We start from the raw sequence: 14,257 nt of genomic DNA on the forward strand, positions 1-14,257 counted from the left end.
CTTTCGTCCAAACAGTCGTTCCTCTTTCCTTGCATCTGAGAAGATTCAATGGTTTCCGTACTCGAATCATTGTCTTTGCCGGGTGCTCTCGCGTTTCTTGTGTCCGTTACGGCTACGTGGTCTAATTATGTATCGAATATCGTACCGGACGCCTATCTCGTGAGTTCATATACTCCTCGCTATTCCAGATACTAATAGAGACAGGATGAGTTCTTTCATGTTCCTCAGGCCAAGAAGTACTGCGAAGGGGATTACTCTTGGGATCCAAAGATAACCACTCCACCAGGCCTGTAAGAGCATCTTACATCTATGATATGTGCCGCGATACTGACTGTCATTTTAGATATGTGGTGTCCAAAATTCTCAAGCCCTTATTGGGCTGTGATACTCGCGCTTTGCGTCTCTTGAATGCTCAGGCAATTTGTCTCATTTTCATCATGAGCTATGCAATCCAACGCTTACTTCGAGTGCGCAATAACCCATCCCTGCGTTCTCAGAGCAAATCTGGAGAAGGCTCTCTTACTTCTGATCCTACGTTTCTCCCTTATGTTCATTCTGCTCTCAATATTGCGTTGTTCCCGCCTCTCTTCTTTTTCTCTGCGTTGTATTACACTGATGTAATGTCGACTTTGACTGTATTGTTTTCTTATGCCGCGTATCTGGAAAGTTCCAGGTCAAACTGGAGTCTCCTGAGAAACTTGGGGTTTGTTCTTCTTGGTATCGTTGCACTTTTCTTTCGACAGACAAACATCTTCTGGGTAGCTGTTTTCCCGGCCGGACTTGCGGTGGTAGATGTATTGAAGAAAGATGCACCACCAGCTACTTCAAACAGTCATGATATAACGTCAGTGCTGCAAGACAGCTGGTCTGAAGGGAAGGTTGTCGATTGTCCGGTGCAAGATGCTGGTCCTCAAGGTGCGTGACACATCATGTTATACAAAATCTGATGCTAACTGACGATTGTTAGACGTTGCCATGTTTGTAATTTCGGTAGTGGTTGCAGCAATCAGGAAGCCTCTGATAGTGCTCAAGGTTATTGTACCATACGTAATACTCCTCGTTCTCTTCGCTGGTTTCGTTTTCTGGAACGGGAGTGTTGTTCTTGGTAAGCCCTGACATCATATCAGCCACGATAGTGCTAATATTAGCAGGCGACAAATCGGCACATACAGCTACCATTCATCTTCCACAAATGCTGTACATCTGGCCATACTTTGCATTCTTCTCGGCTCCGCTCCTACTAGGACCGCTCCTTAGACCCGTTGTGCCGTTGATGCCAGAACGGTACCAAAAGATCTTTGACGAGCATCTCAACGTCTCGACCTATGGATTTCCGTCTCTTCTCGTATTTTTGCTCGCAATTTCCTGCGACTTTCTCGTCGTTCACTTCAACACCATTATCCACCCGTATACCTTGGCCGACAACCGACACTACGTCTTCTACGTTTTCAAGATGATCCGACTATATCCAGCACTGAAGTATCTGGCAGTCCCAGTATACTGCATATGTGGGTGGTTAGTCATCCAGACTCTTGCTTCACCACTGGTGAATGCACCACCAAAGACCAAGGACATATCGAAGGACACGGTCAATCACCACTCCTGCCAGATCAGCTTCGTACTCATATGGCTAATTACCACTACTCTCTCCGTTATCACAGCCCCACTAGTGGAGCCCCGTTACTTCATCATTCCCTGGATAATGTGGCGGTCGCATGTCCCATGCAATACGGCTTCACTTCCGACAGGTCAATCGAGCCGCAAAACAATGTTTGATGTGCGAATGGTCTTGGAAACGGTCTGGCTGCTCGCGATCAATGTGCTTGTGGCATACACTTTTCTGTATCGAACGTTTACATGGCCTAACGAGCCTGGTAATCTACAACGCTTCATTTGGTAGTGTGCGATACCTTGCTCAGATGGCAAGATTGTTATTACAGCAGATATGGTGATGGAACAGAAAGTGTCATCGAATATAACTTCCACATGTACAATATCCATAGCACCTAATAGACGTGTCTGGCGACTACAGTGGCTTTTGTACACTAGTATGTCCAGTATTTTATGACACCCGGGTGAGATGCATATGATTATGTGAATTACACGATAACAGAAAGACCAAAAGAGTATACCAATCTCACTTTGTCTATATCAAGGATCTGTGCATGTATCTCAGAACTACACAAGGTAAGTTGTACCCCCAGGAAACCTCTCATGGTTCTTCTGTTTGGGATTCTCGAGAACAGGCAATTGTCACCGTGAAATATATCTTTGTAACATGGTAAACCTCTTATACATGGACGGCGTTACTATGTGCCCTCTGTTATGTGAAAGAGGAGGTATGGTGATAAGCTGGTAATTGAGAAGCCATGCAGCTCGGGGGTTGTAAGATGGCACTACGTTGAAGAGGTACTTGAGTTAGATACGTTTTGAAGTTGGAGGGTTTGATGTTTTCATGTGGGTGGACATTTCTAGGTTGGTGTGACGAATGTATAGCAGGGAGTGGTACAGCGAGGTACCAGTACGGTATTCGTTCAGAGAAAGCCATGTAGATACCTCCCGCTTATTCCGATATCGAAAACCAATTCTTATGCTAAAGTAGACTCCGCAACAATCAATTCAATCCGGTCACTCTCCTAGACCCACTTACCTATCTAGGTAGGGCTTAAACTCCTATAGGTAACTACTAGGCTTAAAGCGGTAATCAATCAATCCAATCTGAACCTTCTAGGACCCACTTAATTGATTGTTGCGGACTGTGTGCTAAAGTTAGTGAACGGTAATAATCAATCTGATACGAAGAGAACGTAGAACCTAGCGGGATGGACACAATGAAAAAAACACTATTGCATTCAGCCATATTGATACGTAGTCGTACAGTAATGTGCATGTGCCAACATATTCCCCTGAAGCAACCGTAACGCCCTACCAACCCATCGAAAAGGTCTTACAAAACACACCATTTTTCACAGCGCATGCCTATATTTTCCCTCTACCCGTTCAACAGTACTCAACGCGCATGTCTCGACCGCTGCGCATCCATCCATCATCTCGACACCGCCGTTGTCAGATCTCTCGTACCCAACTTAGTTCTTGGCATGCTCATCGCTTCCCATGGTCATCCTCAGGGCAAAGTTGACAATGACAGCAGCGAAGAGGGCAATGGTAAGAATGGTGGGACCCAGCCTGTCGTCGAAGCCGCCCTGGCCCCTCATCCGTATGCTCCGCGCGCGCCAGTGGAAGGTAAACAAGGCGTAGATCATAGCCATCATAGCAACGAGGGTGAAGAGACCAGCGGAGATCTTTCCGATTTTGTCGCCAAAGTTAAGGAGACCGATAGCGAGGCCGCCGAGAATGACGGTGAAGTTGAGCCATGAGAGGAAGGTGCGCTCGTTGGCGAAGAAGACTTTCGGTTCGACGCGGGTTGGGAGGGCGATGCGCTTGCCTAGTGAAGAATGTTAGTAAGGAGCTCGAGGAGCTTAAAAAGGGAGTAGCGTTGCGAAGGGGGGGGCTTGACGAACCTGGCGCGGTCTGAAGGAGCGGTTGGGTAGACATGGCGATGACGATGTGATGATAGCCCCACTGATGGTGTAGTAGCACGTCGCGTTCTTGGGAAACTGCTGAGGTTGTACAGCGGTGAGCTTGGCGGTACAACGATGGGAAAAAGCAAAGTGAGGGCGGGTCAAAAGGCGCGGAAGCTTTTCGCAGTCAGCAGTAGATATACTAGTAAGAAGTCAGGAAACTTGCGACACCCAAATAAAAGCTTCCTCGTCCTTGCGGGTCGCGATGGCCCATACAATCTGCGACCAATCATGGCGACATGGGTGACCACGTGACAGGGGTAACCCGGGTGCACGCCTATTGGCTCGCGCCTGGCTTCTGGGGGCACCTGGGTGACATGGAATACTCTATGTACTGGACAGTGTGGGCAAGCACCTAATAGACGTATCTGGCGACTACAGTGGCTTTTTTCCACAAGTATGTCCAGTATTTTATGACACCTGGGTGGGTGAGCACGTGACAGGGATTGCCCGGGTGCACGCCTATTGGCTCGTCTGGTGGCCTCTGGGGGTGGCCCGGTCCTCTTTGCTCCTGCCCTGCAACCACGTCGGCAGTCACGCCAGACGCTAACCCCCCAAAAGCCAAACACGTAAACACCCAGCTTGAAAGCCTCATCACACAACACTTATCGCTGATTCCCCGAAACGTCCCACAACCTACCCAGACTGCAACCCTGCTGCATTACTACACAACATCATCACAATGGCCGTCAGTACTCTGGAGCTTCCAGGGGGGGTTTAAGGTTTGCTAACAAGAACACAGTCTCAGTCACCGCTTCCTACTGCCGAGCTGCAAGAGATTGCTCAGACCGTAAGTTATGAGAGACCCTCTTTTTCTCAATGTTCCTGGTACTGACATCATCTTGTAGGCTTGCGAACAGGCCATCGGTGCCGCAGAAGCATACGACCACGCCCAAGTAGGAGACTGGAACAGCAAGATCATCGTGAGTTTCCATCGCATGTTTAACCACAATGTCATTGTCCAGCTCCTGACTCCTCTTCTCTCTAGCAATACATCCTCCAGACCCTCATCAAGAAAACCAGCACTTCCGAAGCCACGCCCGATACTCCGTCGCAACCCCCTTACAAGTACATCGCCAACAGCACCGTAATCCAACACATTGGCTCTCCTGCGGAACCTGAGAAGCACGGCCGTCGCGGCATGCACAGCGCTGTCGGCGCCTTCTGGAACAACGAGAAGGATGGCACATACAGCTACAAGTGGGAGGCGGCCGAGAAGAAGGGCATGGACATTGTCATCACCATCACATGGATTGCTATCTAGAATAATAGCGTCCGCAACGCTGAGGGATGGGCGCATTTGCCGAGCAGGCGTTTGACAAATGCGCCGGGTGCGAGGGCGCAGACTTTTGCGAAGAAGGAGGGCGCGAGCGAGAGTTATGTCAACAGCTTGTTGAGTGATGGTGAGAAGTGATGGCGAGTTGGCTTGGATACCGTTTGAGTGCTGTCTCTATTCTTCTCCTCACGGTAATTGGCGTTTGAAACCTGCATGGGCATAGTCTTGCGCTTCTTCATGTCAATATGGCGAATTGATACCTAGTATTTTGTGACTTTATCCATGAACAAGGCGCAACTGCACTTCGCATGTAACTGCAGTATGTACAAGGGTTGACGTGTTCTCGTCTTCTGGACTTTGGCTACCTGGTCCATGACAGGCATGTCCTGTCGTCAAGCGCACATCACATCCAGGCCGCAATCGTGAAGCAAACGAATCTTGATACATTTGAACAGACTTGCAATATATGTCGGACCTTGGTATATACGCCTACTCTCTCCACGCCATAAAATCATCATCGCATACTTGGACTAGCCACCTCGTGACAACAACCACTCAGCCTTTTGAAGCAGTGCAGTAGTAAACATCAATTCAAAACAGACAAGCAGAGAAGAGAATTTAGGCATCCACCTTTGGCTTCTCTGCCTTGGTACCCACGCCATCTGTGTGCGTAGAGCTACTCCGTTCGCTGACAGCGTTCTCGCGCTTGTTGATGAGTGCCTTGAGTTCGTCCGTGGTGCTCTTGCCCCCGTTCTTCTCCGTGATCAGACCCTTGAGCCATGCGTTCTCCGTCTGTAGTTGCTGGATAGTGGCCTCTAGCTTGGCCACCTTCTCTTGCGCCTCCTTTTGCGACTGCTCGAGCGCTTGCTCGCGCTGCTTCTTCTTGATGCGGAAGCGGGCGCTTGCGGCCGTATTACGGCGACGCTTGTCCTCCTCTGCGGCAATGCGAGCGTTCTCGTCAAGCGACTGCTGTGGCATGACTGGAGCGACATTGTCAAGCTTGCGCTTCTTCGAGGCCTGGTCAAAGCCTTGCGCGATCGGAGACAAAGATGATGTCGGCGACCCGTAGTTGTGTGCGATTGGGTAGTGGCTAGGCTGAGTGTGCGACAATGGCATCGACGGGTCGAAGGCTGTGCTTGCGCCAAAGTTGTTGAAGTCGGTAAACGGGAAGTCGCCTGCAAGTAGGTCAAGGTCAGCCATGGCTCAAGAGGACGACGATGAGATAGACCATTCCAGTCGTATCATGAGCGTGGAGTTGTTCGCAGCTCACGCGCAATTGCGTGCTGGTGATGCTCAGCTGCAGGACGCACATGCACGGCGTTTTGAGTGGCTGATGAGAGTAGTGTGGGGTGACGATGCATATATGGCGGGGTTTGCATGCACCTTGCCAAATTGATTGGCCGGCGCTAGGCAGACCCTATACGACCCTGCGACGCACACTCTCAAACGGCCAGGGCCAGATTGATCATGGAAAGGGTAGTACCGAAGATGAGACGTGACTTACCATTCAGATTGAAGTCCATGTTTGCGTCGACGCCTGTGCTTGGGTTACGCAGAAATTCTCCGTTTGCCTTTGAAGGCTGTGATGGCTCGTTGTCAAAACTGATATCGAAGTCGGCGCTGGCGTTCTGCGTGTTGTTCACGTCTAGAAAATCGGCGTTGAGGAAGTCGGAGAAGTCCTCAGCGGGTGCCGGGTCCGACAGCAAATCCTGCTGCGGCGACAGCTGATTGAGATTCGCGATATACTGGGACACGTTGGGCCCTCGCTGGCCTTTGTAGGCGGACATGGGTGGACGTTTGTCTTCTCCAGGCGACGATGTAGTGAAGACGCTGGGTGCTGTTGTGGAGAATTTGGGGTGTTGAGGGGTTTCTAGACCGGCGAAACCCGTGTTGAGTATACCAAGTCTGATGGCGCTTGCGTGTCAACTAGATTTTGCAGAACTGGGTCCTGGTTCGGGCTCCAAGAATATTTTTCTGTCTTTGTGTGTAGAAAGCGTAGAGTGTGGTGTACAAGACGTCGGGTAGGTCCGGCAGGTGCAAGCGGTAAGAGTGATGTGGACGAAAGTCGTGACGTTCGGTTTTGTCAAGGGCTGGGCCGATGTTCAAGAGATCAACGGACCCCGCAAGCGCCTACTAGCGATTAGTGGTGACAGTACGCCCGACCGGCCTCACCCCCACGCACTCTAGAGTAGGAAACAGTTTGCGCCCTTCCAGCTAAGCTTCGTAATCAATTTCTGGTACAGGAAAGCTTCCCTATGTGACAGTCGTTTGTGAAGAGGATTACTGTTCAAAGGCGCTGCGACGACCCGATACTCATCTCCTCGGTTAACATTGTCTCTGTATTTTGTCATCAAAGACGCACATAAGATTGCGCTGGCGAATCAGGCCTCAGCGAGATCCTTCCGAGATTCTTCCGCCCGTGTTTACTAAGCGTCGGCAGTGTCAGACGGTATTATCTCCGAGGGCACGTGTCTTTGCATGTGAGCCATTTGCTTCAAAACTAAGTGCGTCTGCATCATGCAGTCATTATTTGGACCGAAGTTTGCTCTTGGCTTTGGTCTCACTTTTCCTAACAATCGGGCTTTATCTTTTATACAAGTGTTACCAATTGCGTATGGTTGCTCAAGCGATGAAGGACACATGCAAAGAGGAGCTAGCTGTGAACGTTCGCACAATCACGAAGCTCAACGACAGTTAGGCCATCATCGCGTTGCACATGCAAATACTGGAAGAGTAATCATACTACCGGTACCTACTGCAGGGAAAACCCAAGGTTGTTACAAGAGATAGCTGTGCTTGTGTGATGACACAATAACAATTGTCATATCGATTGGGAGGGTATGAACGCCGAAAACGCCAGTCTATTCCAGCCCGAGCTGATCTCAAAATGAGCATACAGGCTAGGATACCCCGTAGTAGATGCAACCTGTAGTAATCACTTAGGAATAACTAACGCATACCGGCTGTACATGCCAAATTAGTGGTTGCGATTTTGCCTCGAATACTAGAACAGCGAAGAGTTAGATCACAGTGGCTTTGGCTCGCAGTCGGGACCGGGTTTGGTTCAAGTCGGCGGAAAATGCCACGGAGGGAGGTTCGGAGCTATCCGAACGGCCAGACTTGCTCCCATATGCATGTGTATTAGTGGTATTGTAGCTCTCTCTTGCATCAAGCAGTGAAGGATACGCTGTGTCTTCGCGCTGTATTAGCGTACCGGCATAGGTCTATATTGTTGCCAATCTGTAAGAACAGCTTTGTGCAATTTGATTGAAATACATCGCACACTTAGGTAGACTGCCAGGTGCTCCTGCCTTTGTTAACAGTATCCGAGCCATGCAGGGTCTCTCCCAAGGCCGTGCCTGACAGAGACTTTACTCAAGCAAGTGTCACGAAGTAAAATTTCCTCGAACATTGGGATCGATGAACTTGTAAGGGCTCAGACGCAGATTGAATTGGTCGTTACACGTAGAATTACCGATATCACGTGTCAGACCCTGTTCCTTGACAACGCGTCTGAGCGCGACGACTATCGATAAACATTTCATCATCAACAACGCTGTCCACCCCTCCATGAAACCAGAAAAGCTCCTGCTATGGCCACCGCCCCGGATTATAAGAACATCCCACATTCGCATCGGCTGCCCGTGAACCACCGCGAAGTTCAGCGTACCTTCACCAAGCTCTCCCGCCAATCCCTCGTATCGCTCGCGCTACAATGGCTCAGCAAAAAGAACCGCGACTTTTGCAGGCCGTATCTCCTGAATGACCGCACAGAGGAGGATGATGAAGAGATCTACGAGCCTGCACAAAGCTACGAGGTACTCCAGGAAATATACAAGCAGTTGGCTGCTCGCAAAGGGGGCAGGAGAGAGGTGCTAGATCGCATCCTTGAGGGAGATTGGAGACACGGCATATCCATGTATCAGCTAGCCACAGCAGAGATACAGTATCTGCTCGACCACCCAAATGCCCTCCGTTGGACAGCGAAGCGTCTCACCAAAATCCCAAATGCTCGATCAGCAGCGACCGACATGGAGGTTACGAACGACTCCGACCATCTCCCACGATTCCAAGCACAAACCTTCATGTCCAACCTTGCGCGAGAGCTTACTCCCCTCATGAAGGCACATTACCTTATAATACGGATAAAGACATCGCCAATGACAATACTACGGGTCTACATACACGATTCGCCGTACAGTAACGAGGCATCGCTAGCGATCGAGACGAATAGCACAGATAGCGCGAAAGCGGTGTTCTTTATATGGCCCAACGGTTCGCCATTTGTATACTCGTCCCTGGCAACTCTGACAGGACAGGTTGTAGGAGACGACGGGAGACACCTGCGAGACATTGTACAACAGGCGATACCAAAGGCCTTCTCCAGACCGTCTGCTCGGTATCAATTGACCAATACAAACTTCACTACCAAGTCATTGGACGCCCTTCTGACATATCGCGGCCCCGGCAAGAGCAATGCTGCAGCAGGAGGCTGGAGCATCTTCCAGGACCATAGCTTTAGCCAAAATGCGCTGGACTTCATCACAACACAAAAAGGGGATGGGCAGGAAAAGGCTGCCGGGGATAAGAGCAATGTCAATGGTGCAACAAAGGCTGGACCAGGGAGGCCCAAACGACCACTAGACGGAAAGGAGACTTCAGAGGCCAAACGACGGAAAGAGATTGCCGCTGGTCGCTTCGGTACATCAGCACAACCAGAAGATGGCCAGGGACTTGAACGGTTTGAAGTTCGCATTGATGACTCGTTTCCAATGACATCAGATGGCAACAGTATTACGCAAGTAGAAGGCGAAACATCCAACCTCGATGCTCAAGCGACGAGCCGAACACGGAGAGGACGCCCATCGCTGCTTGATAGAACAGTAGAGGATCTTGAAGAGGTTGAGAACGAAGAGGGCTGGGCACCAAACGTGCGCATCACGTTCCAGGGAACACATGTGTTTGCCGGCGTCAGGCAATTGGTTGAAGAGGGCATCATAGACGGTGAGAAGATGCCGGGTTGGCTGACTGGCGAAGCAGGTGTCACGATAGGTTCTGTCAAGAACGGACGGATACGGAGCAAAGAAGGTGTCCCAGGTGTTTGATGGGCTCTTAATCATTAGATGCGCGGCGTTGGTAGTGTTCCTGCTGTTGATATACCCATTATGACGGGGCGTACGGCGTTTTCCTTTCTTGCACGAGACGCGAATTACATATAAAAGTTTCATGTCGCTGTTACGACTCTCCCCAAATATGCTCGCCATGTGCAAGTATTGTTTCACCTCCTTTACCTACGCCCTTTTCTTCCCCATTTTGGTCTCCTGAGCAAAAGTCTAAATTCTTATGGTCCAAAGTCACTATTTTTGTCCCTCGATAATGTGTTATCATATACCTCGTCCCCCGTCGTGCGCACAATGACGCGTCCTGGTCCCAGCTCCTAGCGAAAAAGAGTAATTACCTTTGAGATTGTGAGACTATCTCGTCGTTTGCCTAACTTCAAGTACATATCAGTGATGGAAAAGATAAAGGGCCAAGCCTAGGCCTTTGCGGATGTTGGCATCCGTCCACATAACTCATAGTGTCCACCTCTATTGCCGTAGGTACCGTTCAATGCAGCCTCGTGTGGCTCGTACATCCGACTGCGACTCACGTGCCTCAATCCCAAGCCACGGAGAAGCGCCGAGACGCAAATTTGGCGGACCACGAGCCACAGCTAGACGTCTTAATGGCTAGCCGGAAAGTGTCGGGGTCACGAGGGCCACCCGGTTTAGCCGTTTGATAAGGAAGCAACTATGTCACAGCTGCAGCTTCGGGCTCTTGTGCATTCGCGGCCTTTGATTTCGGGTCGGCGCCCGAGCGGAAGAGGCGCGGATTGGATGTGGCTTGTTGTGGCTTGTTGTGGCTGGTGCACGGCCTCTGTCCAGCGTGCCGATATCCGCTAAGGCTGACTACAACTTTGCAGGGCCAACGTCATGTGTTCACGACGCTTGCAGACGAACAGCGAGTAAGCTGGACGCAATGCAAGTGTGCTGCGGGATAAAGCGGAGTAGCCGTCTACGATGCGGCTCATGGTTGGGTCAAGCCACTGGTTCGACAATGGGGTCCGAAAGGGCACATATATGGAGCCCTTTTCGTACAGCTGCGACCCACCCCAGCAGGCTTGGAAAACGGGAATAAAGTGTTCAATTGCGTGGACAATGGTATACAGAGACTTGGCAGTGTAGTACTGGAAAACATATATACTTGACTGAAATCCCCCCCTGGTTTGCACTGCCACCATCGATGCCACTACTACATTGCATTAGTCCTATATCAGCTTTCTGTACACCACCAGAGCGATACAACACGCTTCAGAAATACGACCCACATCAGCAACATTCAACCATCAGCCAAGACCCCAACGTCATCGCTTTCAGCACAGAGTCACCCACCACACTGCCGATGACTGACTACAACAAACACGCCATCAACGCCCAAGACTTGACTTCAAGACTGCGTTCCCTCCAACAAACCACCTTCAACGCCAATACCACTGCCAACAACACCAACAACATCAATGGAGAAACCTCCCCCTACCCAACCATGTCCCAGCGACGTGCCCGACCCTCCATCGACAGCACAAGCATGCCACGCATCACTAAATCCGCCACAACATCCACCACATGCACCGCGTCGACAAACTCCTCGCGCTACACCACCACCAGCAACTTGCGCGCCTCACCAAGCGCCAGAACACACCCGGAAAGCGTGGGCGTCGCCCCGGGCGATTTCAGTAAGCCGCGCGTTCACAGGCGCAGTCGCAGGGTCAGCAGCGAGCCGCCGGATGTCATCCCGTTCAAGTACTATGGGAGGCACTCGAACCAATGGCTTTTCAACGATTTCAGCGTCACGGATGCCGTGTCCAAGGGGTGGAGGAAGGTGTTTGGGAGGGATGAAGGGGGTCGGGATTGGTATGAGGATAGGGGGAGGTAGATTAGTTTGGTTAAACGTTCGTTTGGGGAAGACGGAGAGGGAAAGTGGTAGATTTAGAGAATACATTCGTTTGCACCACCATCATCATAAACATGAAGTTTTGTTTTGTTTTGCAATTATTCCCTGAAACACTCACTCAATTCGGAGACATATTGTTACAGGAATCGCGGTATAGCCGGGGGAATCTTGAGTCATTTCTTAAGAAAGGGCAAGGATATAGCATGAATAAGTGCAATTAAAGGGCTATACAAGAAACACCGAACTACGGCAGTGACAGGGAGTTAAGAAATGTGTAGTGTTGTTTTTGTTTTGTTCAAAGATAATCATTAAGGTCTAGGTATGTGTACGTAGGTAAATGTGGTGTTCGTGCTCGTAGCACCTGATGCCAACGCTAATCTATGTTGTGCCATGCTATGCTGAATGCCAAAAACCAACGCCGCGCTCGCTTGAACCGGTGAGAATGCAAAACCTGTTTTGTCTTGCTTGTACGCCCAAAAAAAAACAGAACCAGATGATGATAGACTAGACCTTGTTGATGAAAATGTCAACGTCCACGTCTCTTGGTATAACACAAGGGAGATAGGCACCTAGCCGCGCTTCCAGAACTGATACTTCTTCGGAGCCTTCTCATTTGTCTCTGCCGCGACAGGTCTGCTATCCCTGACGCCACCTGTCTCTGCGACGCCATCCATGTGGTAGGCCTTTTCGCTTCCTCGCTTCTTGCCCTTCCTGACGTCTCTCCTGGACGCACAGCAACAGCAGAGACCCATCTGTACCAGCCAAGCGAAAATGGCAAAGGCACTTGCAACCCACATGAACGCAAACAATGTCGTTCCAATGTCCGCCCGGAGATTAATCTCTGACACACCACCAATAGTGTTGCGAAAGATGATAAACATAACGGTAGCGATAACGGAAGCGACAGTGACAAAGAGGGCGTTGACAAAGGCGAGGATAGCGACGATGAGAGTGAGCCATCGCGAGTAGATCGAGATTGGCATGACGAAGATTAGGACGAAGGAGAGGACGGTAGCAGAGAGGAAGAGACCGAACATCCAATTGGAGACAAAGTGGATGAGGTTGAGGATGTCGTTGATGTCGGCAGGGAGGTTGACTAGAGATGTTGTTAGCGACACGTTCTCTGGATCATGCAAGGCGCAACAACTTACTGGATGCTCCGGCGAGAAGCTCATTACGCAAAATCTCTACGGGGTTGAACCAGTACAATGTCTGAGGCTTGCTGCAAAACGTCACGCCCTGGCCTTTGTAGCCTTCACAGAAGCCCCAAAGGCCGACTTGGTAGAAATCATGGAGACCCAGCGTCTGGGCAATGGTGTTGATGAGAGCGAAGTTCGGAACACTAGCTGGCACTATGTTGCTCAAGTCGAGGCGGATGAAGTACCAGTTCCTGATGACAGGCTTGTTGCGTACACCGGATATGTTGACTAGGATGAGGAAGATGAAGGTGATGAAGAGGAAGAACGAGGTTGCGAGAGACCAATTTTTGCGCCTATGAGTTGCGACTTTGATTTGTTCTTTGCTGAGTTCGGGGGCGACGACAGGGGGTGAAGACGCCGACACAGCAGTGTCGTCCGACTTCCTGCGGCGATTGAAAAGATTCATGGCAGGCTGTGCAACACCAGGCGTTGAGCAGCAAAAGTGAGAGAAATGAGCAGCAATGGGATCTCCGACAAGAGAGAGAGATATCTGAAACAAAGTCGCAAAGAGCCAGCAGGAATTAATTGCCTTGTTTGCCTGGAACCACGGGGCAACGCAATCTCATACGCACATGCAGCGGTAGCAGTCGTAAGTTTTATGGATCCATCGCACCAACGCTCTTCGTCGTTGGTGTCAAGCTATGACGTATAGACCCCTAGGCAAAACTTGCAGACAGGCGCGCCGACCATGGCGCATGCCTTTGGGTTTGACGACGCCACGCACCGGCACTAAGCCACTGGCTTAATGACGATTAGCAAATCATCGCCATGGATGGATGGGCGGCTGAAGCACCGGCGTGCGTGCACGTTTTGGCACTCGCATGGTCTGGCCGGACGCGTGTTCGCAAGGCTGGTCATGACGTCGCCATGGAGACGGTGTGCAACAGACAGCTGGGGGTGGAGCTGCTTCTCGATGGCTGGGGGCTGGAGGATTTGCATGATAATGGGGCCATTCTGTACAAGTCTGGGAGGGAGCCGAGTTCGGTGGCTGAGGTTGAGTGACGGGCGGCGGGCGCGGAACAAAGCGAAATTCCGCTAGCCGTCGGATCTGCGCTGCTCCAAATAGATTCTATTGCCTGATCAAAAGGGCGTAGTCAGCATAGCCCGCGACAGCGTAGCACAGTGAACACAAATGTTTATGATGATGTTGTTTTAGTACCTCTTCTTTCTACTGCTCTATATGCTTCATCCAAATGTCTCACACCCAAACA

At 50.5% G+C, this 14,257-nt stretch overlaps 9 protein-coding genes across 9 annotated transcripts; 6 read left to right on the plus strand and 3 right to left on the minus strand.

Annotated features, from left to right (window-relative positions):
• Positions 1-48: 48 nt before the first annotated feature.
• Positions 49-294, plus strand: PtrM4_088780 (uncharacterized protein; the record flags this gene model as incomplete). The annotated part of the gene is made up of 2 exons (XM_066106853.1): positions 49-159; positions 205-294. The coding sequence occupies 2 exons, from the start codon at positions 49-51 to the stop codon at positions 292-294; spliced, it is 201 nt and encodes a 66-aa protein (XP_065962521.1).
• Positions 295-437: 143 nt separating this feature from the next.
• PtrM4_088790 (uncharacterized protein) lies at positions 438-1,900 on the plus strand (the record flags this gene model as incomplete). Its single annotated transcript, XM_001934660.1, has 3 exons — positions 438-915; positions 968-1,105; positions 1,152-1,900. 3 exons carry the CDS (start codon positions 438-440, stop codon positions 1,898-1,900), a joined length of 1,365 nt encoding a protein of 454 aa, XP_001934695.1.
• Positions 1,901-3,086: 1,186 nt separating this feature from the next.
• Positions 3,087-3,555, minus strand: PtrM4_088800 (VTC1, Vacuolar transporter chaperone; the record flags this gene model as incomplete). Its single annotated transcript, XM_001934659.2, has 2 exons — positions 3,087-3,445; positions 3,522-3,555. 2 exons carry the CDS (start codon positions 3,553-3,555, stop codon positions 3,087-3,089), a joined length of 393 nt encoding a protein of 130 aa, XP_001934694.1.
• A 708-nt stretch (positions 3,556-4,263) lies between these two features.
• PtrM4_088810 (Tctex-1 domain containing protein) lies at positions 4,264-4,845 on the plus strand (the record flags this gene model as incomplete). Its single annotated transcript, XM_066106854.1, has 4 exons — positions 4,264-4,269; positions 4,324-4,371; positions 4,430-4,504; positions 4,570-4,845. 4 exons carry the CDS (start codon positions 4,264-4,266, stop codon positions 4,843-4,845), a joined length of 405 nt encoding a protein of 134 aa, XP_065962522.1.
• A 630-nt stretch (positions 4,846-5,475) lies between these two features.
• Positions 5,476-6,644, minus strand: PtrM4_088820 (bZIP-2 multi-domain protein; the record flags this gene model as incomplete). Its single annotated transcript, XM_001934657.2, has 2 exons — positions 5,476-6,032; positions 6,362-6,644. 2 exons carry the CDS (start codon positions 6,642-6,644, stop codon positions 5,476-5,478), a joined length of 840 nt encoding a protein of 279 aa, XP_001934692.1.
• Positions 6,645-8,450: 1,806 nt separating this feature from the next.
• PtrM4_088830 (CENP-N domain containing protein) lies at positions 8,451-9,962 on the plus strand (the record flags this gene model as incomplete). The annotated part of the gene is made up of 1 exon (XM_001934656.1): positions 8,451-9,962. One exon carries the CDS (start codon positions 8,451-8,453, stop codon positions 9,960-9,962), a length of 1,512 nt encoding a protein of 503 aa, XP_001934691.1.
• Positions 9,963-11,439: 1,477 nt separating this feature from the next.
• On the plus strand, positions 11,440-11,829 carry PtrM4_088840 (uncharacterized protein; the record flags this gene model as incomplete). Its single annotated transcript, XM_001934655.2, has 1 exon — positions 11,440-11,829. One exon carries the CDS (start codon positions 11,440-11,442, stop codon positions 11,827-11,829), a length of 390 nt encoding a protein of 129 aa, XP_001934690.2.
• A 587-nt stretch (positions 11,830-12,416) lies between these two features.
• PtrM4_088850 (SUR7 multi-domain protein) lies at positions 12,417-13,452 on the minus strand (the record flags this gene model as incomplete). The annotated part of the gene is made up of 2 exons (XM_001934654.2): positions 12,417-12,943; positions 12,999-13,452. The coding sequence occupies 2 exons, from the start codon at positions 13,450-13,452 to the stop codon at positions 12,417-12,419; spliced, it is 981 nt and encodes a 326-aa protein (XP_001934689.1).
• A 362-nt stretch (positions 13,453-13,814) lies between these two features.
• PtrM4_088860 (uncharacterized protein) lies at positions 13,815-14,048 on the plus strand (the record flags this gene model as incomplete). The annotated part of the gene is made up of 1 exon (XM_001934653.1): positions 13,815-14,048. One exon carries the CDS (start codon positions 13,815-13,817, stop codon positions 14,046-14,048), a length of 234 nt encoding a protein of 77 aa, XP_001934688.1.
• Positions 14,049-14,257: the final 209 nt, after the last annotated feature.

The sequence above is a fragment of the Pyrenophora tritici-repentis genome, chromosome 4 (genome assembly GCF_003171515.1).
Source record: "Pyrenophora tritici-repentis strain M4 chromosome 4, whole genome shotgun sequence".
NCBI classification, from domain to species: Eukaryota; Fungi; Ascomycota; class Dothideomycetes; order Pleosporales; family Pleosporaceae; genus Pyrenophora; species Pyrenophora tritici-repentis.